The sequence below is a fragment of the Alligator mississippiensis genome, chromosome 3 (genome assembly GCF_030867095.1).
Source record: "Alligator mississippiensis isolate rAllMis1 chromosome 3, rAllMis1, whole genome shotgun sequence".
In the NCBI taxonomy this organism is placed as follows: Eukaryota; Metazoa; Chordata; order Crocodylia; family Alligatoridae; genus Alligator; species Alligator mississippiensis.
The window spans coordinates 193,914,612-193,942,511 of NC_081826.1; the positions used below are offsets into that span (position 1 = coordinate 193,914,612).

At 43.0% G+C, this 27,900-nt stretch overlaps 1 protein-coding gene across 1 annotated transcript in view; it reads right to left on the bottom strand.

Moving 5' to 3' along the window:
• Positions 1–15,951: 15,951 nt before the first annotated feature.
• Positions 15,952–27,900, bottom strand: part of PTAR1 (protein prenyltransferase alpha subunit repeat containing 1) — a 56,932-nt gene continuing 44,983 nt past the window's right edge. The window contains exon 7 of the mRNA XM_006265191.4: positions 15,952–27,083. Within this exon, the coding sequence (XP_006265253.2) occupies positions 26,738–27,083 (346 nt within the window). The 3' untranslated portion in view covers positions 15,952–26,737. The remainder of the gene's footprint in view (positions 27,084–27,900) is intronic.

The window sequence follows — 27,900 nt, forward strand, 5'->3', positions numbered from 1 at the left end:
GGGGAGACATAAAATGCAGCAGGCAGGCCGATCAGGGGCTCACCCGCACCCCTGGGAGGGCTGTGGGGGCTGTGCCAGAGTCCTCCCAGGGGTGTGGGCCCCCGATCTGCCTGCCAGATGACAGAAGCTGGGTGCTGCCACCTAGGACCGGTGCCAGGAAGATAGATGTTGCTGCCAGTCCCAGGCAGCAGCACCTGGCTCCTCTCATCTGGCTGGCAGATCAGGGGCTTGCCCGCACCTCCAGGAGGGCTGCGGGGGCTGTGCCAGAATCCTCCTGGGGCTGCAGGCCCTCAATCTGCCTGCCAGATGACAGACTGGTGCTGGGCACAGCCTGCACCCAGTGTTGGGAAAATTGGTTCTGTCGGCTCCTGTCCCTGGCAGGCAGATTGGGGGCACACACCTCTGGGAGGACTCCAGCAAAGCCCCTCACAGCCCTCCTGGGGGTGCCGGCAGACCCCCATCTGCCTGCTGGCTGACTGGAGCTGGGTGCTGCCACCTGGGGCTAGCAGGGCTGGGGTAGATCAGCTCGTGTGGGGATCCACTGCCCCAATACCGAAACAGCTTCAAAACAAAAGGCCGGGCAAAATTTTGCATAACCCTGCTTCGCACTTGCCAATGTCCTGGCACTCCAGGTGGGGCTGGAGATGCTGAAGCAAGGTGGCCTGGGTGAACTTGAAGGCATCCACTCACTGCTCATTGTCCCAATTCTGCTGGATAAGCCCCTCGTTGGCGTCCCTGGTGTTGGCAGGTGTACAGTGACAGCAGCCCTGGAAGGGTGCACTGCAGCTGGCCAGGTGGTAGCTGGTTATGGGGGAGCCAAGTGGGGCGAGATGACTGTGGGCCAACCATTGGTCAGCGTGGTGGGCCAGAAGGGTGATCACAGTGGCCAGCAGGATCTTGGGACATTGTTCGTTGCTGTCAGAGCCAAAGGCTGAGGCAGCCATAGCACAAGGAGGCTGGGTGGGCACAGACAAAGCTGCCATATGTTGCCTGTGTGCTTCCCACGCTGCTCCTGAGCACAGGAAAAGGCTGCCCAGAGAGCACAGAGCAGGGCTGCCTTTTAAAGAGGGCTGCTGGCAGCTGGAGCTGGAGCCTGATGCTCCCCTTGGTGGCCACAGGGGCATATTGCAGGGCTGCAGGGACATAGCAGCAAATTTTCTGTCTAGTCTCTGCATGTGTAGACACCTACTCAAAATCACTTACTGCGCAGTATTTTACTGCACAGTTAATCTAGGCTGGAGTAAATGCATGTGTAGACACACCCAGTTTCTATCAGAAACCAAACAAGGGTCACCCTTTTTGTTTAACAAATGGGGTTTGGAAAGAAGTTTACTTTTATACAACAGCATAGTGATTAGAACCTTCACCCAGAAGGATCCTCTGCCTCCAAGAACTTAAATCTATGTCTTCCATCTTCCAGAAGAGGGCCCTAAGACCCATGCTGTAGTTGAAGGATGGGATGGGAAGCTCTCTACCCTGCCCTACTGAAGCAATTCCACTTTGCAGAAAGAAACACAAGATTGACTGAGCCAGAGGGAGGAGGAAAGAATTAGAATGATTTGCTAGCTTACTTATTAAGACATTTACCTTAGTTTTGGTTCCTATTTCAAGGCATGTTGGGTTTTTAATGCCAAATTGGTAGCACTGAACTTTTAAAGAGAGATTATCAAAAACACTCAGGTGCTATGTAAGTATCCTACTGAATTGGCCAGTTTTCCAGAAGTATTCAGAATGCAGGAGCTTGCTCCAAGGAACTGTTATAAAAACTAGTCCTTACATTGTCTTTATTCTCAGATTAAGTGCAGAACGAAGTATGATAAAATAGGATTTTCTATGCTCCACATAATACTTTTTTCCCCATAGTTCTGTTTCCTGGCTCCTGACCTTGGTTTAGCTCTGTTTTTTGGATTTTGCCCTGTGGATTGCCCTCAGGATTCGTACTTGGCATCTGACCCCTTCATCCTGACCCTGGATTGTGTCATGGACTCTGCTTCTGGATCTCCCTCGGGCTTTGGTATATGGCTCTTGCCCTTTGACCCAGCTCTAGGCCCTGCTTTCCCTCAGTGTCTTAACCATTTGGCCAGACTGCTATGCCTGGTCCCTTACAGAGTTTTTCTTGATTATCTCCATGCCTACCAGTCTTTAATGGTGCAAATCTACCAGTTTCCTCTCATTCTAGAGGTCCTTTGTTGATTCAAGTAAGCATTAAAATAAAAGAAGGCTTTAAATGACTAGAAAATAACAGTATTAATTCATTGTGTTACTTATTTTGAAATTATATTCAGGTTTTTTTTTTTCATCTGCCTCCACACTTACTTTAAGTATGCCTGAGATTTGAGAGTTGAAAATACACAGCTGTGTTGTGGTAGCTCATTGAGGTAATCTTGAATTTTCCAAGTAGCAACAGAGGATAGTTGGGGCTTCTGGCACACAGGAAACAGGTTTTTTTGTATGCATAACAAATTGAGATTAGTTTTGGTCCCAAGGAAGAACTAGGCCTTCTTTTTCCTTACCTATGTAGCAGGCCTCTGCCAGACTTACCTGCCCCTCATGGCGCAGGTGGTTGGGCTGCATGAGACACAGCTGCCGCTGCATGGGCTAACAAACCAAGCCTGGATTGGGGTGTGGGGTGGTGGCCATGCCATAAAACTCTCCCCAGGAGCAGGGGTGGAGGATGCCAAGCACCCAACCCAGGACCAGGTGCCACCCACAGCACCAGAGGCTCTCCTCCACTGCTGCTGCTACCGCTGCTGCTGCTACCCATGCCATCGCTGCTGGTAATGCAGCCGCTGCTGCTGATGCTAATGCAGCCAATGCCAGTGCCCACGCTGCCACCAATGCAACCACCACCGATGCCATTGCCATCACTGCTGGCATTGCTGCCCATACCAGTGCCGCTGCCCATGCTGCTGCTGCTGATACAGTCACCACTGAATACGGACATAAGCATTGTATTTTCTTTGCCTCTTTCTAGCAACTTTGGTAACCAACTAGTTGTCCCAGCACCCTTCACCAATATTTATTATATGCAACAAATCCAGATAAGCACATTCATTTGACACTTCTTTTATAATGATTTGCAGATTCTAGAAAAACAGACTTTTTTTAGGTCAGGGATTAGTAAACTACTGTAAGGTTTCCAGTTTCTGATAGGCAGAATGGAGGGTAGATTTGCATTTTATAAACTAAATCAGAGATGTATAGCATAAACTTGGGTAAGCAGAGGGCTGTGAAGGGACTGAAGGAAGCAGAGCTGCTAAATAGAAAGCAATGATTAGAATACAAAGGGCAGGCCAATAGGGGGTGCTCCTGCACTAAGCCACCCACCTCACTGAGCCCGACCACAGTCCAGGCTTTGAGTGCCTCCCTAGGGGTGCCTCGTGTCTGGCTGATTCCCTTCCTGGAGCACACCAGATAGCCTGGGGGTAGTGCCGCCACCACCCAGGGTCTGGCCTGATCCTGGCACTGTGCCCCCTGGGTAACACAGGCCTGGTAGCCCTTGAAGGTACTCGACTCACTTCAAGAACGTGGGGTGCTTCCCTCAGTCTGAAGCACAAATGGTGGTCTCCCTTAGTCCGCTGAACCAAGGGGACCCCAAGGCATAATCTAGACCCAATAAATTTCCCATGCTAGGTACAAAGGAGAATGTTATTGGTACCAAGGAGTAGCTTTGAAATAGGGTACAGGGTTGAGCAATATCAGAGAAATTCCATAGAGCAGGGTGGCTCGGTAGCCTTTGATCACGCATCTGAGTTACTACAAGCTATATATCTAGTTAGATCTCAGGTAGCTTACTCACGAGTATCATCCAGAGACAGGTAGGGATTCCCTCTGGAGGCAGTTCCCTCTGCAGTTCAGTGATCATCAGTTTCAAGAGAGAGAGCAAGTTTCAGATGGTCCAACTCTTCTCTCTCTGAGTTTTCATCATGGCTTCTGCCTTTCCTCCTGGGTAGTCCTTAACCTATATAGCCCTTATGACCTCATTTACCTGGTCCAATGGAGACCAGCACCTGTTGGCTGCCAGCCAACCAATTTGAAATGCATCACTGGTTGCCAGGCAGACTGGCAGGGTCTCTAGCCCCCACCCAGTCAGGTTGGCATTGCTTAGAACAATAGGGAGTGTAAGCCTCTCACCCAGGCATGTGAAGCCAGTCACGTAGGCAGAAGAAGCAGGTTTCCCCACTCCCTCAGGAATGTATCAACTCAGGTTACCTAAAGAGATGGGACGTCTGCCCTCTGCAGGGCCCATGTTAACCAAATTGTCACAGAGCAGAGTTTTTGGGGAGAGACAGAGGTGGCATTCTGCCACATGGATTATAAAAGCTAATTCTGGTAATGGGAATCTGTAGAATCTGTAGTCTCAGTTTAGACCATACTTAACACTATCCAGTCTATGGATGATTCCTTATTTAACAAAGAATCCCATGAGATTCTCTCAATTAAACTAGTGTGTACTAGCCTTGACCAGTCTACAGAGAGGTGGGTTGGCAGCTGGTCCAGAGGCTGATCCCAGAGAATTGTAATCGATGGGATGGCCTAATCCTCAAGGGCTGTCTCCAGTGGTGTCCCCTAAGGATCAGTGCTTGGACCCGTGCTCTTTAACATCTTTATCAATGACTTCAATGAGGGGGTGGAAAGCACAATTATTAAGTTTGTGGATGACACCAAGCTGTAGGGAAATGGGGGCACATCAGAGGATAGGGTAAGGATCCAGGATGACTTTGACAGACTGGTCCTATGGGCTGAACGCAATCAGATGAGGTTCAATAGGGACAAGTGCTGGGTCCTCCATCTGGGTAGGAAGAACCTTCATCATAACTATCTGATGGGTGGTGGTCCACTGGCTGGCACTGCATCTGAAAATGACCTGGGGGTGACAATCGACCAGAAGATGAATATGAGCCAAAAGTATGATGAAGTCGCCAGTAGGGCAAATAGAACTCTGGTGTGCATCAGCTAATGTGTTGCTAACAGATGCTCCTCCCCCTCAATTTGGCATTGTTGAGGCCACAGCTCGAGTACTGTGTCCAGTTCTGGGCACCACACTTCAGGAAGGATGTGGATAAGCTTGAGGATAGGCCCTATGAGGAGACACTCTGGGAACTGGGTTTGTTCAGTAGGAGTAAGATAAGACTAAGAGGTGACTTGATAGCTGCCTACAAGTATGTCAGGGGTGGACACCAAGATCTAGGGGAGCAGCTCTTCAGAAAGGCAACCCTTGGGAGGACAAGGACTAATGGGCATAAGCTAATTGAGGAAAATTTAGTCTAGATATAAGGGAAAACTTATTTTCCGTAAGGGTATCTAGAATCTGGAACACACTGCCAGCAGAGGTCATGCAGTCACCAACGTTGGAGTTGTTCAAGAGGAGGCTGGACAAGCACTGCATTGAGCACATTTGAGCCCAATAATCTCCTGCTCATGGCAGGGGACCAGAATTGATGATTTTACAGGTGACTTTTAGTCCTTTAATTCTATGATTTCTATAATTTCCCTTTCAAGTTCATTTTTAAAGTTTTATTGTTTAGGAACAGCCCCCTCTGAGGTCAGTGATGGAATGTCCAGGATGATTCAGGTGCTCTGCCACAAACTTACGTGTCTTTGGTACTGGCAGTCCTTGGACTTATGATACAACTGGTTCCTGAAAAACCACATCTTAAGTTGAAACATTGTAACTCGCTGGGCTTTTTAAAAGGCTCTTGGCTGGAGTCTTTGCAAGAGTCTTGTTTGCTTTCTTAAAAAAAGTATCCAAGGAAGTTTGGACAGATGTTCTCCAGGGAGATGGGCAACACAGTGAACTTGTTCATTGGCATGGCATGGCATTGAATCAAGCATTGTAAAGCTGAAACTGACGTCAGAAAGTTGAAACAGGGTGTCAATTTATAAATGCTGTAAGTGCGAAACGTTGTAACTCAAAACATTGTAAGTTGAGGACTGCCTGTACTGATGTCAGATTGGTGTTTGTTCATTCATTCTCACACTGTAAAGGTACTGTAAGCAGGTGATGGCCTATATGACATTGGTTGAGTTGCAGATAAATAGTCCCCAAATGTAATAATCTGTGTTACTTAGTTAAGTGATGATGTGGGTCTGTGTTGATGAGGGGGCACACCTGCCATCTGGGTCTGGAGCAAGGTCTGTTGGTTGTGCAGGTGTTTCCTTGTAACTTCCCTACTGTCAGGCCTCTCTCCTCCCCAGGGCTCTCCTTTGTCAATGAGGCTGGAGTCAACAAGCTGATCCCTGGCTCCCTCATTCCTTTAGTGGTGGGGTAGGGGCCCTGTTACAGCAAAGACAAAACACAAGAGCATGATGGAAACTGAAGCAGTGTCCTTGTTGCAGATTATGTTTTTATAGCTTGTAATCCATCCTCGTGGGAGATGTTGGTGTACAGAGATGTAATATCCATGGTAATTATTATAGTGTTATGTGGAAGCCTGTCAATGGAAACAAATTTCTTTAGGAAATCTATGGTATCTTTAAAAATAGCTGACAACTCCTGTAGCATATAGAAATAGGGTTGAGTCAATGTAGACAGAAACTCCCTCTCTGATGGTGCCAATGCCAGAGACAATAGGACATCCTGGGTTAGCAGGTTTGTGGATCTTGAGTAATAAGTAGAAGTTGCCTGGCCTGTGCTCCCAGGAGATGGAAGCACAAATCCTCTCCTATGCTTCCAGAGATAGTTCCTTTAAGAGTTTATTTAATTCCTTCTGGTATTGTGCCATAGTGTCCTCAGACAGGAGTTTGTAAAACTTTATGTTGGAAAGTTCTCTCTCATTTTCCTGTAGGTATGCTGTTTTGTCTGTGATAATTGTGGCATCCCCTTTTATCAGCCTGTTGTATGATGATCAATGTTGTTTTTTAAGGCAGAGTTTGGCACTTCATTCTGTAGGACTGAGGTTGTAATGCAAGTGCTGGTGGTGGTGGTGGTGGTGGTGTGTGTGTGTGTGTGTGTGTGTGTGTGTGTGTGTGTGTGTACGCGTGCGCACGTTTCCTTTTTCTTCAATCTCAGAGTCAGCAAAGAGGTAGAAATAGTTTATATACAGGTCCAGAGTGGGGCCTTGGCCCTCAAGTGATGTCCAGGAGCTTTCTCTGTGCTGTGCATGGTTCAGATCTATGGTGCATTAATTACTGTCTGGCTCTTTATCATGGAAATACAGGCAGTCCTCAACTTACAATTGTTTGAGTTGTGACACTTGTAAACTGACACCCAGTTTCAAAGTTCTGGCATGGGTCTTAGCTTTACAATGCTGGATACAGTGTCTGTCGTGGTGGAAGGGGAGGGGAAAGGGAAGGGGTATGGGGGGTGCAGATCAAGGCCCCTGCAGTGAGGGAGGGACTGGGACTGTGGCTGGGATAGGGGCTGGAGCAAGCACTGCCCAGTCAGGGCTGCACTGGGCTCTGGGAGCTGGGGCTATGGGCAGCCATGGGAGAAGCCATGGCTCGTCTGGCTGTTCCTGCCAGTGCCAGGTGGGTAGTGCTGGCGCTGTGCTCCAGCAGTGCTGGGAGTGAGAGCTATGGACAGCTGCAGGAGGAGCCGCGGCTTGTCCATCTACTGCTCTGTGGTGAGGCGAGCAGTGCCAGGCTGTACTCTGGGAGCTGTGGGAAGCCCCACCTTGCCACAGGGGGAGCAGCGGGGGAGCAGCTGGATGAGCTGCAGCTGCTCTCTGGGGGCAATGGGTGGCCACGGGAGAAACCGCAGCTCCCTTGGCTTCTCCCCCTATGGCAAGGCAGGGCTGCCCATAGCCCCTGGAGTGCAGCCCACGGCTCATCCAGCTGCTGCCCCTGTGGTGAGGCAGGCAGTGCTGGGCTGTGCTCCGTGGGCTATGGGCGGCTGTGGAAGCAGCCTGGCACTGCCCAGTTTGCCATGGGGGGAGCAACTGGAAAAGCCACGGCTTCTCCTGCAGCCGTGCATAACCCCCAGAGTACAGTCCATGGCTCATCTGGCTGCTCCCCCGTTGCTCTCCCCACAGTGAGGTGGGCAGTGCTGGGCTGTTCCTGCAGCCACCCATAGGCCCCGCTCCGGCAGCCCTGGGAGCAGGGGCTATGGGTGGCCACGGAAGAAGCCATGGCTCATCTGGCTGCTCCTGCTGCCGCTCCCACTGGGGTGAGGAAGGCAGTGCCAGGGCTGCGATGGCCTGGAGACTTGGATTGGGCCTAGAGGAAAAAAGGATTGGGCTTGCAGTTGATTATGAGTTTCAGAGGCTCCTGCAGCTGCCAGGAACCCATGGGCTCTTCAGGAAGGGCCAGGCCAGTCTGGGGAGCAGCTCAGGGGTGCAGCTGAGACTGCTGGGGGAGGCACAAGCTGGCAGAGACCTGGCACAGGAGGCTGGAAGGCCAGGAAAGCTCCTCCCATTGGATCGGGTGCCTGAGGTTTTGGGCAGCAGCGGCCCAGCTTGCACCCCCCATGGATGGCCCCAGGGGGTACGGCCGCCTTGGGGGGAATGCCTGTATCCCCCTGCATAGCAGGGGCTGGGCAGCCTGCTGGCAGATCGCGCCCCCCCAGCCCCGTGGCAGGAGGGGAGGATCGTCAGCAACAAGGATTGGGCCCGCCGCCATTTCTCCTGAAAGCAGGCCCCTCTGGCCAGCAGGGAAGAGGCCAGCTTGCCCCATGGGAAGTGCTGGAAAGGGGTAGGCCACTGGTGGTGGTGGGGGGGAAGCACTAGGGAAATGGGGGTAGTGGAAGCCAGGGAGACTTACGCCCGGGTGGCAGGGGCTGTTCTTGGACACTTAAGCCCCTGGTGCTGGGGTGGCCCCTCCATGCCTCCTTGCCCAGATGTCCACAGCAGTGCTGGGAGAAGAGGCTATGGGCAGGCATGGGAGAAACTACAGCTCGTCTGGCCACTCCTGACACTTATCTGGGAGGGCATGGGGGAGGAAGGATGTGTGCCTCCAGATCTGGGTGGGATGCTGCGCTCAGGGCAGATCCAAGGGCACCCCCCACGCCCTTCCAGACATGTGGGTGGAGCAGCAGTGTGCTGCTCATCTGGGAGCCATTTATTGGGCAGCTCATCTGGTGCTCGCTTGTCACCGCTGCTACTACTACAGTACTACTTGTACTGAAAAAAGTTAAGTCTCAGTAAAGTGTAAAATAAATAAATGTAGCTATATTACTCATCTATAATTGAGTACTGTACAAAATTCCAGGTTATTTTTGGTGAAAAAAGGGTATCAGGCCTTGGTTCAGGAACCAATCCCCCAATTATAACATTGTTTCCTATGGGAAAATCAGTTTCAAGTTACAATGTTTTAACTTAAGACACAGTTTTCAGGAACCAATTATGTTGTAAATTCGAGGACTGCCTGTATTCCCTTAGTCTTAGGTGGCAGAAAAGAGCCTCAAGGTTTCCATATACCTTCATCTTCTTGAATTGCAAAGTGGGGCAGAAAAAAAGACTGAGGTAACCAGGCTAAGGGTATGATTGGATAGCTTGGTAACATTACATTGAATTGTAGGGCTGTTGCTGGAGCATGTCATTTTGGAGTTTTGCTTTCTTCATCTTCTTTAGGTGTGATAGGCTTCATGGCTGGATGCAGAGATCTCTTCTTGGTAAATGGCTGTTATGTCTGAGTAGTTCTGTATGCTAATACAGTAAAATCCATGTTTTCTGGCATTCTACTAGCTGGTATACTCTATTAACCAGCCCCATGCCACCACCGCCGTGCTGCTGCCATCCACCACTCCACACTGCCGTGTGCAACCACCCTGCACTACTGCCGGCCACCATCCACCCCGCTGTACCGCTGCCAAGTGCAAGCCACTTCTAACCCCCTCACCCCCCACCAACATGTGCAAGCCTCCCCTCCAGCCCCAGTGTTTTTAGATAACCGGCATTTTTACATTACCAGCACCCGGCATTCCCCACTCATGCCGGAAAATGGAAATTTTACTGTATCTGGGTCTGTTTTATTGATCTGTTCCAGTTTGCTGCATAGAACACTGATAAGATGGTTCCTCAACTTCTTGTAGAGAGTAATAGTATTGTAAGTGATGTAGCCATGAAGGTCCAAAAATTGTGTGAGGCAAAGATTCCTGATTCCCACTACAATCTTTTATGGGACCAACGATGTAGTTGGCATAGAGTTAGGCAATAGTTTGAATGCAAGGGATTCTTCATTAGCTTGTCAGAATACTCTGTATGGTATGTAGAATGGAGCAGATTGGAGTGCCTCTTATTATTTCTATTGTATTGTATGATTCCAGTTTCTATTAGCATAGTTAAAGGGGAAGTGGGCAGCTTGCATGGTTGAATTGTGTATTAAATATCATTTTAAGTCTTAATTCCCTAGTTTTTTACAAAGTAATGACCATTTCAATAATACAGATGTTTTCTTTTAGGGGAAAAACAAAATACTAGTTGCCTAAGATTTGGAAGAAAATAACTGAAGACATTTTGCTTTCCCGCCCGTGTGAAGTGAAGCTGACTGAGAAATTGTTTGCATTTCATTTTACACCCCCCCCCCTCTCCTGTAGCCCCCAAGGAAATGATTACTCACCTCTGCCACCCACCTGCCTCTTTCAGACTTCTCAATTTGAGCACCACTGCTGTTTCGGCAGCAAGGCAGTGCCACCACAGATGGATGGGTTTGGAAAGCATATTTTAATTTCTATATTCATTCAAGTCAAGCACTGCTAAATTGAATAGACCGAGTTTACAGGGACTGCAGGAACTGAGCTGGAACCAAGAAATATGTTCCCCTTGAAGCCTTTTGAAAACCATTGGATTTTCAGTCAAAATTGAACAAGATCTGAGAATTCAAAGAATAAGATGTTGTGGGATTCTAGAAGCTCTCCCCACATGGGGAATATCTTGGTTTTTCCAGAAAAGAGCGAACTTGTATCTCTATAAACAAAAAGTTTATTTTAGGACAAGTCGGGTTGTATTGCTTAAATAAAGTAAAAATACAATTCCTTTACAAGGGCTTCCAGGCAGGTGCAATCCATAAACTGCCATGAAGTAACTAGCCCTTGTTCTTTGCAGTTTACTCCTGGGCCAAAGGATGCGTAGTACCTCGAGCTCTAAGACACCATTAAACATTGTTGGCAATACTAATCCTCCTTGTGACCCTCAGAGCATAACTATGGCAATATAGCTCAGTAATTACTTTGTGCAAACATATTCCTTGCTTTGTACCAACATAATGCAAACCCTTCAGATGGATGCATGAGATTGGCTAGTTGCAGGAGCACAGTTATGGCTATGCACTTTCATGATATACTGGTATATAGTGTCAGAATAGTTGTCTTGCTGCAGTTCCAGAGGTGTAAGTTTGGGCCCTGGTCTGATTTATGCTGAAGGCTGCTACCAGTTGACCCAGCTGAAAATGGTTAGCTAGTCACTTGGACTGAGACATCAAATGTGGCTGGACCTAATGCTAACTACATCTGCCTTGTGTACACTGGTCACAGATAAGAGAATACTTAACCGTACTACCTGAATGGGCTACTGGGTTTAGAAAGAGCCTTTTGAACTTCAAATCCTGAAATTTTGACTCTCCATTGCTTCATGCAGTATATACTAATTTGAACCTGTGAAAAGGGAGTATAAAATAGGTGTAAAAATTCCATTCTGTTCTGCCACTATTTATTTACAACTATGCAGCATGGTTGTAAATGACTATACATAGATCAAAGAAGTGAAAAAATTAGGTCCCAAGTTTCTGGACTTTGGTAACATCCTCAAGCTATATAATCCATGTAGGAACCCATGGCTCCCCTAACCCCATGCCATAAGAAAACTGTCCCAGATAGGATCGTGTTACTGATGGAACTTCCCAAAGAGCATGTAAGAGAGATTCTCAGGCCATGCGAGGGGGCAGGGACCTTCAGTAGGTACTAGGTCTTAAAGGAAAACAAATGTGACAGATTCTCAACTGCTGTAAGTTCACATTACTCCACAGAAGTGAGTGCAGCCAAGACAAATTTCACCAGCTGAAGATTTGCTCATCTCTTTCTTCAGTGCTAACAAGGATTTCCAAGAGTTGAGCCATGATGGACACGCCCACCTATGCCCTTCTATTTCTGTCCACAGGATGATTGTAGCTGGGTCTGTTCTTTCATACCTTTGATCTCACACTGCACCACCGGGGTGTCAGGCAGTTTGGTTTTGTTTTATGCCTACACATTTATAATTGGCAGATTTCTAAAGGACTTGTGAGATAAAGCCCTCTCCATCTATGTTCTTTTCCTGTTTGACCTTTCAGTCAAAAAAAAAAAAATCCTACATTTGCTATGGAAACCACTGATGTCACTGATGTATTTTCATGACTTCCCTGCCTGATCAGATGGTGACTCTGTGCTCAAGGAGTCAATCTTTATTTAGAGAAGCATGTCTTTTTTACTGAGAAAAATGGCAAGCTATTAGTACTGTGTAATAGTCTGCAATTCCAAGGCTGTGGAATCTACCCATTAGATGCTGATTCCATGCCACCAGAAATCCCACATCAGCCAGGGAAGACATGAACTAGGGCTTCCAGGAATAGAGGCACGGTATGTAAGTGCAGAGGAAAGGTTGTGGAGCAAAATAAATTCCTTCACTTGCAAAATATTCTCCTGACTTCAGGCCATGTAGTTCTCTCAAAGGACTTTTCCTCTCTCAGATACTCTTTTACTGCTTTCTTAGCCAGACAATGCTTGGGTGCATTACAGTGGGAGCATGTTAAAAAAAATATGTGGTGGTGATAACCAGGTAAAAACAAAATGCTGCTGCCACCTAAGCTATCTCCATTGGAAAAGCTTTTATCATGCAATTTCACTTCTCTCTAGCACAGGGGTGGGCAATTATTTTGGGCGGAGGACTACTTACTAAGTTTTGGCAAGCCATCAAGGGCTGCATGACAGGCAGTCGGGGAAGATAAATATTAATTTTCTAAATTTTTTTAGGGGCCCCGCAGGCCAGATAGAATGGCCTGGCAGGCTGCATCTGGCCCCCGGGCTGCATTTTGCCCGCTCCTGCCCTAGCACATAGCATACTGTAGAAGATCCATCTCCTCTCAAATTTTTGACTGAAAGAAATTACTAAGTTTATTCAATGTTTTTCAAAAGTGCAGCAGTTCACAGCTCCAGTGGAAGTACACAAAACAACAAAATCCACATCTCTGAAAAGTAACAGCTACTACGCCTTTTCAAAATGGCATCGTAGAATGCATAAACAACAAAACAAAATAAAAAATGGGAAGGGGATGGGGCAAAGGAAGAACACAGAAACTTACCTATGACCAGTCACCACGTTTGGGGTCAGGAAGAAATTTTACTCCATTGTCAGATTGATAGGGACTGTGGGGAGGTTTTGCCTTTCTCTGTAGTAGGGGGAGGTGGAAAGAGTGTGTGGCCCTCTTTGTTGGATCTTGAGTGCTTTTTTTTTTTTTAACAACTTTTGCAGCAGCAGGCCATTGGGTGGTGTGGTTCCCCCACTTTACCGTGTCGGGGTTGACTGTGTAGTTTTGCTAATAGGTTAGACAATGGATTTGTATAGGATGGTTTGGATAGGGATGATCCTGCATCAGCAGGGGGTTGGACTAGATGACCTCTGGAGGTCCCTTCTAGCCATACCTCTCTATGATTCTATGAAATTTGTAAGAATGTTTTACTGGCTCATCTGTAGCCCTTATATAACTCATACTTCACATATCCATGCTTCAGAACTATTTCCTGAAAAAAGGATACACAGCATATTCAAGTAGCTATATTCTTTGTTAGTTTACATCTTGCTATGACATGCATACACTGAGAATGACTGCATGCTCCTTACTGTCCTTAACCTTGTTGGCATGTCTGCTAGTCATCCTTATTCATTTTTTCTTTTCCCATTCAAATATATTTCAATTTCCAGATAAGACCAATGAGATCCAGGTTCTGTTATAATACTCTTAGAGGGGTGAAAATATTGTAGATCAGTCCAGGAATTTTTGAGTGGGTCTTCTGATGCTTTTGAACTAAATTGAAAATAAGCAGCACTCCCCCACTACAGCTGCTTCTAAGCTTTCCTTGTGGGTGTCTCTTTGGTATAAATTCAAGTACAAGAAAACTTGCCAACAACTTAAATTAGGTGGGTAACGAACACAGGGATCCAGAGCCAAAGTTCAGTTAAGCTATTCAAGATAAGGGACCCTGAACATATTATTAGGTACACTGAGGTGAACGAAGCATCTCCATGGGTTAGATCTATGAATACAGGAAGATTTCACATCTATTCCCAGGGAATGAATGGACAATGTAAGTACAAAGTGTAGTGAGGGGTATAGCCAGGAAGCCAGATTCCTGGTTGTATTCATTAGTTTATTTTTATTTGGTCAATTGCTTTTTCCCACATATTTAACAATTTAGGTAGCAACAAATTAAGACAGGGGTCAGCAGTATTTTACCAGTCTGGGTCAGAGTTGGGCAGGCATCAAGAACGGCAGGCATTAAGACCCAACCGTTGCAACCACTTCTCCCTACCACTCAGCTGTAGCATGGTGCAGCAAAAATCACCCTCCCTCCAGTCCTCCCATTGGAGCCAATTCTGCCCAACTATCGTGCAGCACAGGCAGAGCTCCCCCTTTGCCAGAGCCTCAGGCAACTGACTGCAATGTGGTGCAGAGAAAGACTCCCAGTTCTAATGCTGCCAAAGCCATAGCCCCTCAGGCCACATCCAGCCTGTGGGCCATAGGCTGCAGACTGCTGCTTTAAGGGATTGAGTCTGGAGGGGAAGATGGCCCAAGAAGCTATCTTTCAAATAGGCAAATTTGAGCATTAATGGCCTTGGATCAAGTACACTATAAAATTTGTAAAAAAAAAAATGTAATTACCTACCTGTATACATGTTCTGGAATTGTTGAATGAAAATGTTTTAAAAGAAACTAGAAAGAAAAGCAGCCTGCTACTATCAATGCTACATGCTAACTGAATGAATTTCAGTATAATCTAGTTACCTTCCTGGAACAAAAGTATCTTTTGGACAGAAAATTGAACTACACTGATGTACCAAGGTGCTATAATAGTATCGTTTTATACTTGATCGATGAAAGATATCTTAAGGTAGAAAAATCAGGACCCATTTCAGAGGCAAAAAAAAAAGAAGAGAAAAAAATCCAAATTTCAATTGAAATCCCATTAGAAATGAAATCACCGGCTGAAAAATCAAATTCAAGAGGTTCAAATTTTAAAGCACGTATACTTGTAGGATTACTACCTAAAGCAAGTAGTAAGCATATATCTCAAATAGCTTTTCATGATATTCAGGCAACGGTTTATCTAAAGATTAGTAATCAGTTATCTTCATGCAACTTATTTAGCAGAATTTTTTCCTAGAAGTCCATTGGCTGGGATCAAATTATCATACCTTAATATTCTCATCATTATAATATTTCCCTGAATCTGAATCTAGCAAAGCACATTTTTTAATTTAAAAAGAGTATGCTCATGCTTTTAAGCTCCAAAAAATGATTAGCATTACATTATAAGCAAAGAAAATTGTCCAATGCAGCCTCTTTTAAATGTAGCAGAATCTACCATCGTTGACAACCCAGGTTTAGGAAATGACAAGAACTTCAACAAAAGCCATGTTGAAGTTGGAGAGAGATGCACTGACATCTGAATGAAGATACATAAACTGGTGTTTTTTTTTTATACACCATATTTTACAGTACAGTTCGCTGTTTGTCGTCTCATTTTTCTAAGGGTTTTTAAAAATCTCTGTTCTCTAGCATTCTGTCAAGTTTTACATGCAAAAATTGCCCATATGTTAAATCTGACCCAAATATACAGAAACACATTTGAAAATGTCTTTACTATTTATGTGCATACAGACTACTTATACACATTAGGAACTATGTTTGATACCACATACATAAAAAGGGAATATGTAATCTAAACATAGAATATTCCCGATTAAGGCTTCATGTTTATTAGTGAACCATTAATGAATTTGAACTCAGTGTTGAAATATGACATCAAGCAAAACACTGGAATCTTAGGAGATGAAAAGTTTATTTAAAAACTTAATATTTAGCAAAAAAATTGTACACTATTTTCCAATTTCTACAGAAATACAATAACTTATAGCTGTGCTTAATACATTTTATCACTAGTACATATAAAAATTATTCTACTGATAAATAAGTGGAAAATTCATTCTGCCAACCACCACCATTAAGATTGTACCTGTAATTCTGGAAGACATCTGCATAGAATTGTTAGGATTCTAGGGCTGGTTTTTAATATACTTTTGTACTGATAGGATCATGTTAAAATGGCATGTAATACAAAATACCTGAAATAAACAAGACTGAGTTTAGTGTGCACAACTAAAAAACAACGTTAGGATGCTCTCTTAGGTTTCTAATGCATTGGAAGTCAGGGCATTTTAAACATTGTAGACTTTCCACTTCCTTTCACAGGAAAGCTGAATTTATAAGGATCAAAATCTATGCTCAGTTGGGTCCTGTTTTATGTAGAACATGTGAAGGAAGTTAGTTAGATGCAGTTAGTAGGAGCAGAAGTAGTTATCCATTACAAGATTTTTACTGCATGATTCTAGAAACTTAATCAAACTTGAAGTAGCTACATTTAAAAAAAAACCCACCACAGTTACTGATTTATAAGTGACTATGAGATGATAAGACAACAGATAACTGTGCAGTTTAATTACTGCACAATATAATTTAGTATGTATAGTGTACTTTTGGGAGGGAGGGGATTAAGCCATTCAATAGTTGTTAAAATTGCCACCAGCCAAACTACATCAAATGCATCTTTTATGCCCAAAACCTCTACACCCATCCTTTCATAAGATGCATTTTGCACTGAATTCAGCTGTCAAACTAAATGCAGCCATTGATCAGCAATATTATCTCAACAGTTTAAGACTTGTTCTGCATCTTACTGTATATTTCACACATGCATGCACTGCATCCTTCCCGCCATGGTGAAATCCTTCCCACCATGTCTGGATTTTTTTAATACTGATCCCTCCAGCAAACCTCTGTGTATCTAATGGCTGAGCATAACCCTTCTGGGTATCCCTAAAGAAAGTGGCTGTTGAAATGGCAGATTTAACTAGTAAATATTGTTTTAACAATCTTTATTGCTTGTTTCAGATTTTCAGATTAGTTCCCTTGATCTCCCAGTGATCTGAGGGTACTTGATTTCAAACAATCCTTTCACAGCTATTAAAAATACTGGCCCAAAACATAGTTGCTTCTGCAGTAGTTGCATTTAGGAATGCTTCAATATACTACTCTCACCATTTTTTTTAAACTACTAACAGCTAAAAACTTTACGTTTTTCCTCAAGGACAGCAGAAACTGATAAATACCACACCGATAACAGCTTTCTTTCCACAAGAAAGCTAGGTTAGAATCGTGCATAACATTATTCACTTAGGACAGCAGAACCACTTAATCCATCAAAGCAAGCATTTTATTATCACGCTATCATGTAGTGACTTGACATCTTACCTGCAGTATATGCAGTAGCAATTTGATCCAGCAGCCTGTATTCATGTGAGTTTAGGTTGCAGGATCAAGCCTTAAAATAATTTGTATCCATTGTTGCTAGCCCTCAAAAAGATCTCAGAGAGAATAACAAACTTGAAACTTAAGTGCACATTGACAATTTCCTCCAGATTTTTACTCATCTTTCCCAGCAACCAGTAGGGCAAATGATGCTTCTACAGATAGAAAATTTGACAGCTTTGCAATAATCTTCAGTTGTAAACAAGGGATAAGGTTTTCAGTTGTGACTTTTGGTGCTCATCTTAAAACAGGGACTGGATTGCCAGATGAAGGAGTGGGGCTCAGACCCCTTTCAAAGAGGTCTCAATAGAATAAATTAAAAGGGAGGCATCCAAAACAACTGGCCACTTTGAAAGATCTTGGACAGTATGACTTTTTTCCCCAACCCCCAAAAGGATCAGCCACTGGGAAATACCAAAAACTAAGAAGTACATCACCCGTGTTGCTTTTCATGCTCCCCTCCGTCTACTCTTGTAAAAGGAACATGGAGCAGTGCATCTTCCAAAATATACTCCACCCTTCCTTTAGAAAGGGATGATGATCTTGCCTTGAGCAGGGGGTTGGATTAGACTGGGGTGTTAAACTTGGGTCCTGTGGGCCGGATCTCAATTGTGGAGTTTACCATGGGCCAGATACAGATTGCAGTGCTTCCCATGGGCTGCGTGGGTGTTAATCTCTATGGCTGCCAAAACTGCTGTAGTCACAGGGCTCTGGAACCCAGAGAGTAATGCTGTTCCCCCTGCCCCGCTCCTTTTCCCTTGCTGCCTAATTTAGTTGCTGGAGGTGACTAAAACATCCTGATTTCAGCAGCAGGCAAGGTGGGGGGAAAAGGGAGGTGAGTGGCATTAACTTCCTGGGTTCTGGTGCTGTATTGAAATAATGGGGTTTAATGCTACTGCTGCAGAACCAGCCCATGAGCCCTATGCTTGACACCTTTGGATCACATGAACTCCTTAGGTCCCGTCCAGCCCTACTTTTTGTATGATACTATGATTTATGCAGGACTCTCAAGGAACGCTCTATGGGCTTCCAGTTTAATGAGTGGAAAACTGACCAGACTACCACATTGTCCCATTTATGCTATAAGGGAACACAGTCTACAGTAATTCAAGCTGCATGCTCCTCCACAGCTTGGAAAACTCCTGTCAGGGCATCCAGGACTGCAAGTTCCACTGTCCTTTCCAGGCTCTCTGGAAAAAAGCCCAGCTGGGCTTCAGTGTGGATATAGTGGATGAGCAGGCCCTGAAGTTGGCAGACACTGTGTAAAATTCACAAATTAAAGATGGAATGGGACTATGCAGTTAACAGTAGGGCAGCATATTGTCCCCAAGGGATGAATTATTATCCACAATTTTCTTTCACTAGCTCACACAGGAATAACCCAGGCATGAGAAAATTGGGTCCTATACTTGAATTTACAGCCCCACCTCTCTTCCTAGTTACTGAAGTGGACAGATTACAGGTTATTTATCCATGACTAGTTTATTCGTGATACTATTCAAACAAGATTCCTATTCACTACAGTGGTACTCTTTGAGCAAAAAATATTCCATTAAAATGTAAGCTCTGGAAGATAATTTATGCTTTTAAATTCCCTGACTTTGGAATACTGCAAATGTTTCTGAATATTTTTTTTATTTCTAGTGCCATAAGGTTGTGATTGTTTTGTCATCATACTATTCCAAGTGCCATTAATATTGCCAATTTAACCTGATTCATCTGCACCAAATAGCTTTCAGTGAATTTACAGTGGTCACAGTTATCTACCCAAAGTTTTTGATAAAATATAATGGTACTATGGTTAAAAGCTGCTTTTAACAAAACAGTTTTTAACCATAACATTTTTAATGATCCCAAAGCCACAAAAGTGAAATATTTTTTTTCTTACATGTCTCCCAGACAGGCTAATGTTTGCACTGTAAAGAATACTACTCAGATGGAAGTGGAAGTGATGGCTTTATAGAATTAAACAATATTCACTGGTTCACGTAGGTTCTATAGTACTGACCTAGAAATTTGCAGTACCATGGATCTCAGTGCTCCCCGGAGCCATTAGAAAAAGCTCCCTGTTTACTATTATATAAAATTATGAGAACCTTCCCAGGCACACTGTTGCAGGAGGGGAACGCTGCTTTAAATGTAGCCACTTCACAAAGGAAAAACCTGAACAAATGGGAATGGTCACAGTATATATAAATATATTCTGTCTCAGGGTATTTACATTTTACATCACTTATGATATTTTCAACAGCTGACAATGGGATAATCCATACTTTGTTAACAGTTGCATCTCTCCATTCATTACTTCTCTGTATAAGGAATCTATTGTAGCAGAGGCACCAACTTTAAACTGCTATTCACATATCATACGCAAACTATTAAGTCTTCCAAGAAAACTACCCTTGCTTCAACATAATCATAGTCCACTCAGAAAATTCAATGCACACAAAATACAGATCTTAGTGTTTTTTTCTTCACTATTAACTAGGATTAATAGCAGGTTCCAGATGGTACAAATAAGGAAGCTTAATGACCCATGTTTCAATGAAGAGTTCTGCTCTTTAGCAAAGTTGTATGGTATATAAACATGTGTTGGCTAGACAACAAATAACAATCTTGTGCCTCATAAAACAGGTATGGGACTTTAGTGTTCAGACTCATCATAAGATTCAGGAAATTCAGGATCTGTAACATATCAGAGATACAGAATACATTTTCCCTGGTATTAAAAGACTTGGCCATGTGAGGTGTTGAGTGTCCTGCTGAATGCATTTGGAGCCATCCAGGAGATAGATATCCAGCAGCTTTCAAGATCTGGCCCATAGTTTCTTGATGAAATCACTAATATGTTTTAAAATACAGGCAGGTGAGAAGGGCAGGCCTAAAGCAGGCAACTAGCTACAGTATTAGCTACGGGCTATATAAAATACTGTTCTAGACTAAAAATATTAAGAGCCACTTATTATACATTTAACATGTATGCATTTTTACCAATGATTATAAACTGTAAAAATGTACCCTAGTTTTCTAAAATAATCTATGCCCTGAGAAGTTACATTGCACACTAAGTAAAAGCCACAAGGAAGTGTCAGGTTTATAATTAGTGACCACAGTAATATTTTGAAAGCCTAAACTGACTACAAGGAATTTTCCTGGAAGCACTGGTTTCCTCTGTTTGACGGCAAAATAATGCTTTGTCAGAGGCAGTGGTTGATGAGAGCCTTTACAAATTATGTTTTTTCCCAACTTTAAACACTGCTTAATATTTCCTCCATTTGTTTAAACTCTTGAGGGGAAACTAGATGGCCTAACACATAAAGCTCTTGCTTTTCACCTCTGAAAAGAGGGTCTAGATCTAGCCTGAGGATCAAAATAAAATAAGCCTGATGATCTCCATTTAAGGACATTATCAGAGCATTTTTTGGGAGGTAGTCGACATTACCCTTACATTATATGAGGCCACCTCCCCATAGTTTTTCAATGTTCACTGGTGGGGGAAAGCAGTTCAGAATGAAACACTCTTTGAATGTAATAGGAAAGACAAGAACCATGTTTTTGAGAAGTAGGCTGATCTTATTTTGCAACTAAACTGCATTTTATGTCCTTCTGAGAATGGCAATTATTCTTCCTCTTTGCATTTGATATAAAACTAAAAGACTTAGTTGTAAGTAAATGTCAAACATGGGGATATGGAAAAGTCACATTTACCTTTCACTCTGTTAATCTCAACAGCTCTGTTGAAGACAGTCTGACAATTGTATTATTTTACATTGACGTAGAAAAAACCCAAAAAGATGAGTAACACTTTGATCATGTGGAAATAGCACTACAGGCAAGAGCAAAGCCATACACAACCTTTGTTTGGAATTTTGATCATGAAGTATTGGTAAACTGATTGTTAAATTCTCTTGTGGTTGCTTAATTATGGGGGGTTTTTAAGTACCTATTTTTAAGACATTTGTTTGTTAAGTCTGGCTATGTAGACAAGCCCCTCCAAGACACTTTGATTTGTTTGTCCATACTATACAGTACAGTTTAAAAACAATTAAATACTTCAAGCTGAAGAGTAACAAAGTCACTGCTTTACATAAATTACTAGTTATACATAATGTAACACTAAAACAAAGTGAAACACTTAAGCAAATTTCAGTTGTAAAATGGAATCCCAACTTTACTATATTAATTCTTCACTATACCTATTTGCTTTAAACCAGTGCTGCATAAGGTAACTAAGCTATTAGCAATAAAATGACAAGTATATTTTCTGCATATTTAAACAATAACAAGATTTTATAAAGAATGCGTAAGCGGTCAACCAAATATTGTAATAAGCAGGCATGGGTATGTTAACACACACGTACATAAAAACATGACCTGTCCCAATGTTAAATTTCTACAAGAGTTCATTGCTGTCACCAGGTTTGGTGCTACTGCAAGTTTTGTTCCAGCAACTACAGCCCACGAGATAAAATATCAAATGCCAACATAACACCAGTCAATGCACATTACAGTAAATAATACATGTTTAGAAATGAGATTGTCCACTTTCACCTGATTGTTTAACTGTGTTCTCACTTCTGAAGTTCCAAGTGACATTCATTCTTCAAAGCTTTCCTTAGTTTCTAGTGCAAAGATATTGCTATAAGACTGATTTAGTGCACAATTAAAGTTTTCACCAATGTAAATGATAAATGGTATAGCAAAAGATAGAATTAGCACAAGTACTTAACCATAAAAAGCACTCAAACAGTTTATTGATAGTCAAAGCCCAAATTTATATCCAGAATAAGTACTTGGTGCTGCCTAGTTACAGTCACCCAGCATAACTCATTGACATTAAAAGTTAAAGATATGCTGCCCTCTGACATACTAATTGGCCAATATATGTTACTTAACATTGAGAAGCTGAGCTCAGGAAATGATGCATATATTAACTGCCAATGACCTGACATCTAAAAAATTTTACTATGCCGTAATTCCACCTCTCTCCATTAGAACTTAAGAAATTTTAATTTGACTGATTAGTTGGTCTCAGCTGTAAAATTTCACATGCAGGACACTGCAAAATTCTCAGTTTTAAAATATATTCCCCCCAAATTACAATAATCAGTTCATATAAAGGTTAAAGGACACAGACAGCTTGAAAATAATATTTTTAAGAAAATGTATTTTTTTTTCACTATTTTCAAAGTGAAAAAACTGTGCTTAGGTTTCAAATATGGATACTGTTAGTTCACTGTTTAGATTTTCTTCAGCTGGGAAAGTATAACTTATTATCATCAGCTTCACTTAGATTTAAATCTTTTTTATGGTTGGGTTTTCAGCGCCACAAACAGGAGGACAATTTTAATGTAGTTGCTTCTACTGGAGATTTAAAAAAATCATGAAAATATCTCCATCAGACATTTTTTGGGGGGGTAGGGCGTGGGGAAGCAGTATTGAAAAAAAAATCTACAATTTGGGTAACATTTCAGTTGGCAGCACTTCTGTAAAATGATTTTAAAAAACCATACCTCACCTTTATTCTGAGAACTACTGGAATGCTTTAAATGCATTGTAATACTACTTGACTATACAAGACCAAATCCTGTCTTCATACAGGCATGCATAATTCACACTGACATCAATGAGAATTGTACACAACTTTGAAGGCAGGGTTTGACCTTAAATGTTTATGACAGAATGACTGTCAAATTCAATATCAGGCTATTTCTACTACATAGCTCTAGGAAGGCTGACTGAGAGTTTAAAAAGTCTAACTGATATTTATTATAATGGATTTTAAGTCAGGTTCCACTGCCATCCTTGAAATTCCTTCTACAGAATCCAGTCACTACAGTACAAGTACAGTAAGTATTGTCTTTCTTCCTCTCTGCCTCAAATGATGGGGTTTTATTTGTCCCACAAGGCACAAATTCTCCTCAGTCTGCTCCCTCCTCCAATACCCTTCCATTGTATCTATAACCCACACAGAGTAAAAGTGGAGAAGACAAAATTAAGATGCTGCCTTGACTCTAAAAGTAAATTCTTTTAGCACAGATAAAACAGTCTCTGACAAACTTAGAGCCAAATGCCTGCATACTTTCTGAGTAGGCACTTATCACCTACATGTTCTGAACCCAAGCTTCTACTCAGGTTTCATCCTAGCCTCACCTGCCATCACACAGAGAACCATCTGACCTGGGGTTAACACTTTACATTTGGACTAGTTTACTCAGCTGAGGCATCAGTTATAGCCCTAACTTCTATTAAGCTCAGGCTGAAACTCAGCTACCATATTTACATGAATCCAAGATGACTTTGACTTTAAGATGACCCCCCCCAATAATTAGATTTTGGACATGGAAAATTATAAATTTGTTATAATTTTTCCATGTCTAGAATCTAATTGTTGGAGGGCCCCCACACTGCTGCAGCAGGAAAAATAGCGGGAAGGGGCAGGAAAACAATGGCAGGGGAGATGGTAGGGAGGATACCAGGGTGGGGACAAGTGCCCCCTCTACCACTTACCTCCCCACACTTATCTGCCCTAGTATATGTCACCCCACCACCTGTCCTTTCCCAGTGCTTGCCCTCCCCGCTCTGCCTGGGAGCAAGCACTAAAAGAAGAAACCTGTGCACCGTTGCTGCTGTCCCCAGCTGAGCTGGGCTCCCCACAAAGCTGCTCCCTGCTGCAAGAAGCAGGAGCAGCTCTAGAGATAGCCTGCATCAGATAGCCAGAGACAACAGTAGGAGAGCGCAGGTTCCTCCTTCCAGTGACTACGCCTCACCAGTGGAGAACGTGAAGTGGTGGGAGTGGGAGGGGGAAAAAGAGTGGAGCCAGGCATGGAACAAGTGCTGGAAGGAGGAACCTATGTGCCGCTGCTCATGTCCCTGGCAGAGCCAGGTTCCCTGCACAGCTGCTCCTTGCAGCACGATGAAGGAGCAGCTTCACCTGTACCTGGATCAGCTGAGGACACCACTGCTTGCTGCAGCTGCTGGCTGGAGTGGTCCTATACTCAATTCTATGATGAGACTTCATTTCCCCCATGTTGAATGGGAAAATAAACCTCATTTTGGAAAAAAAGCAAATACAGTACTTAACAGTGAAGAAAACAGCAAAATCTTTTGAGTTTTGATGGTCCTCCAAAGCCCCAACCACAATCCCCCGCTTCTGCCCCAAAGCCAAACAAGTTCTTCTAAAATTGATACAACTGACTAGGAAAGAATCCTAGAGTATCTCAGCACCAAGAACCATGAAATAAAACCCCAGACACACACAGACATCCCAAACCCCAGACATACTGCAGAACTGGTGAGAAGGCACTAACACAAATAAGGCTTTGCAATGGAGATGCTCAAACCTATATGTCACTCAACTCACTCATCTGCAAACTACAGACATACAAGGTACAATCTGACACATCTTTACCAAACTCATTTTAGCCACAAAGTGGTTTTGAACTCCAAGGCCTAGGAGTTTAACTCTTCAGAGTTAAAAAAAACCCAACCCAAAACATACCCAGATGATAGAGACCCTGTTTTAATACTACTACCTATTTCCTGAATGACCTGAATAACTCTTTAGTTCATTCCGGTCTCAAAATCATCAAATTTAGCCACATCACTAAAAGCAAACATACCAGAGGGAGTCTATTTTCCCTTTGACATGCAAGAATAACTGCTACCCAGACATGACTTAGGACCCCTGGAATCCCACTGCCCATTGCTCCAGTGCCCTTCACACTTCTGAGAGTAACATCTTTTCAAGCAGCACACCTCCATTTCTACTCCTCATTGTACTTTCTCAATGATAAGAACAGGAGCATGAAGCTGATCATTCTGAGGATGGACTTTGTACAGGGAAAACGAGCACAGATCATAGTAAAGGAGCTTTCCCAAATTTCCAAAATGTTTGAACTTTAGGAGTAAAGCAGCCCTGTGGCAAGCTTTCATTTAAACAGGGCAGCATTTTTACAATGAGGCTTGCACTAGCATAGTTACAGGAGTTCAACTACACTGGTGCAGATGGTGAGAGGTTCTAAGAAATGCCAATACAGACTATTCATATTTAATTGCACTGATAACCAAAAGGAAATTCCAGGATAAAACTACCTTAGAATTGTATAATCACAATATATACATGAAGTGTTGGGCAGGAGGAGGTCCACTGACTGACAGGGAAGACAATGAATTGAAGTCTTGCCTAAGCTAGAAATACAGAAGTACAGGCATGCACACAAATGCAGAAAGGAAGAAATCCTGACTAACTGTCTTCATAGTATAGTTTAACAAATCAGCTAGCACAATTCCTTTTTACTTCCATCACTTAAAATGCTTGTATACTGTGTTTTTATGATGTGTGTGTGATTGCATAGTCTTTGTTGGGCTCTGTAGTGTTAATGCAATACATTCACAAATGTAAATCAAGTGTCATTAACTCTGGCTTTTTGAGGTAAAATAAATAAATAAATAAAAGTATATAATGTTAAAGACAGAAATGCTTCCACATACAGCTTTAACCTTACTCGCTTGTTGCATGAGAGAAAGACAGTTTGTTTTCCCATCTCTACCTGCATCAGATTTGGCATGGACTTAAGCTTAGATTTTGATAGCGACCTTATGTGATAGAGCTGTCAGGCAAATAAAACAAAAAGCGTAATTCCAGTATAGTAGCAATACATGTTGCCTTTATGAGGAATTAAAAGGGGCACTGGAGGCAGAAACACAGCAGCCTCCTCTTTTACTAGTGGTTACTAATTCAGATGTAAAAACTCACTAAATACAATCTGGGTCCACTGGCTCTGTAGGAGTCATTGCCAGCCTTGACTATGCTGGAGAGGAACAACATAGGAACAAGCTAATTTTATGCTGACAGATCTACTAACTTGTTTCCCAGGCCCTCCATTTGGATCAGAATCATTTTAAATCTTTTTGTTAAGCCCCTCTGTTCACAGTCCACACTAATACAGAAAAGGTTCATGGGGAACAATGGCATGACATGAAGCTGCCACAAGTAAAAATATAGTCTGAAATCTTTGAAGGACTAAAGAAAAACAAACTATGTTTGCTTAATAAAAAGATATGCCAGTTTTTTAAATAAATAAAATGAAAGATTATTACTCTGCATATGAATTTCAGCACTGACCATAAAAAAGTGAGAAAAACATGGCTAGCTAACACTTGCAACCATGACATGCATTTGTGACTGAAAAGAGAATATTGCACTAAAAGAGGAATCCTGCAGGTCTTAGCTTTTCCTTCACTGACTTGGAAAATTAACTAACCATTTTTTATATGCAGTAGCAAACCTAGCCTGCTCCACATCTCTACAAGTTGATAAAATTTTGTCAATGAACCTGTATTCCATTTCCAGGCCAAGAGAGTCCTGTGTAGGGGCACGTTTTAGTCGTTTGGTTTCTTGGGTATAGCCTTGTTTGTTGGAATCATGCAAACCGTCAACATCCATGGCTTGAGTAACATGACTGACCGCAGTACTGGGGTGGGAATTATTTAGAGTTCCATCGCTGCTGTCTACCGATGTCAACCATACATTTGGAAGAAGAAGTGTGTTGTTTAAATGGTGCTGAAGGTAGAACACATGCCGTCTTCAAACAGGAAGGAGAGAAAAATAAATAAATATTTAAAAAGTCATATGCTTCAAGTCAAGTTGCTGCCATTGCTGAAGACATTAAATGATGTTAGAATTCAGTGAGTACCCCCCAACCAGCCTGACTACAAAAATCATGTTATTTTGTTGGCACGGAAGAAGTTGATTTCCAGTTTTGCAGTGGGTTATGAAGCTTTTCACTTCTCTGTAACGGATCTGAATATTACCATCTGACAGCTGGTATTTCACATATTGTCAGATGAGTGGGTGGTTTTACTTTACTTCTCAGTGATGCAGACACCAGTGCACTAAAGTCACCATCGCAACTGGCATTCTAAATGACAGTTTCAGCAGCGGTGTCAAGCACTAAGAATTCAGACTTTAGGGTGGAAACACTGCACAGACAACGAAGGGAATTGCAATTTGTGTGGTGAACACTGTACCTGTTCCAAGGCTGTACAGAAGACTTTCATCTACTGGACTGTTAATCTGGAACCTTCACAAAGACCAAAAATCACTCACTAATGCTCACTGCTGTGTGCATATGTAAAGCAGTGATCAGAAACTGTTTTGTGATCTTGTCTACAGAAGATATGGACCTATTCAGCTCGCAGCTATAGAGCTGGACTCTTTAGCTCAAGCTGTAGATACTCATATTGTCAGCTCCCTAGGCCCCCAGTTCACACTCTGCAGTCAGCCAAGCTGCAGCCTGTCATATCACCAAGCAGAGATTTGATTCAGACAGGCAACTACTGCACATATGCAGTAACATTTTTTCCCAATTATTTTTAACATTTTCAGGACAAGATGAAAGT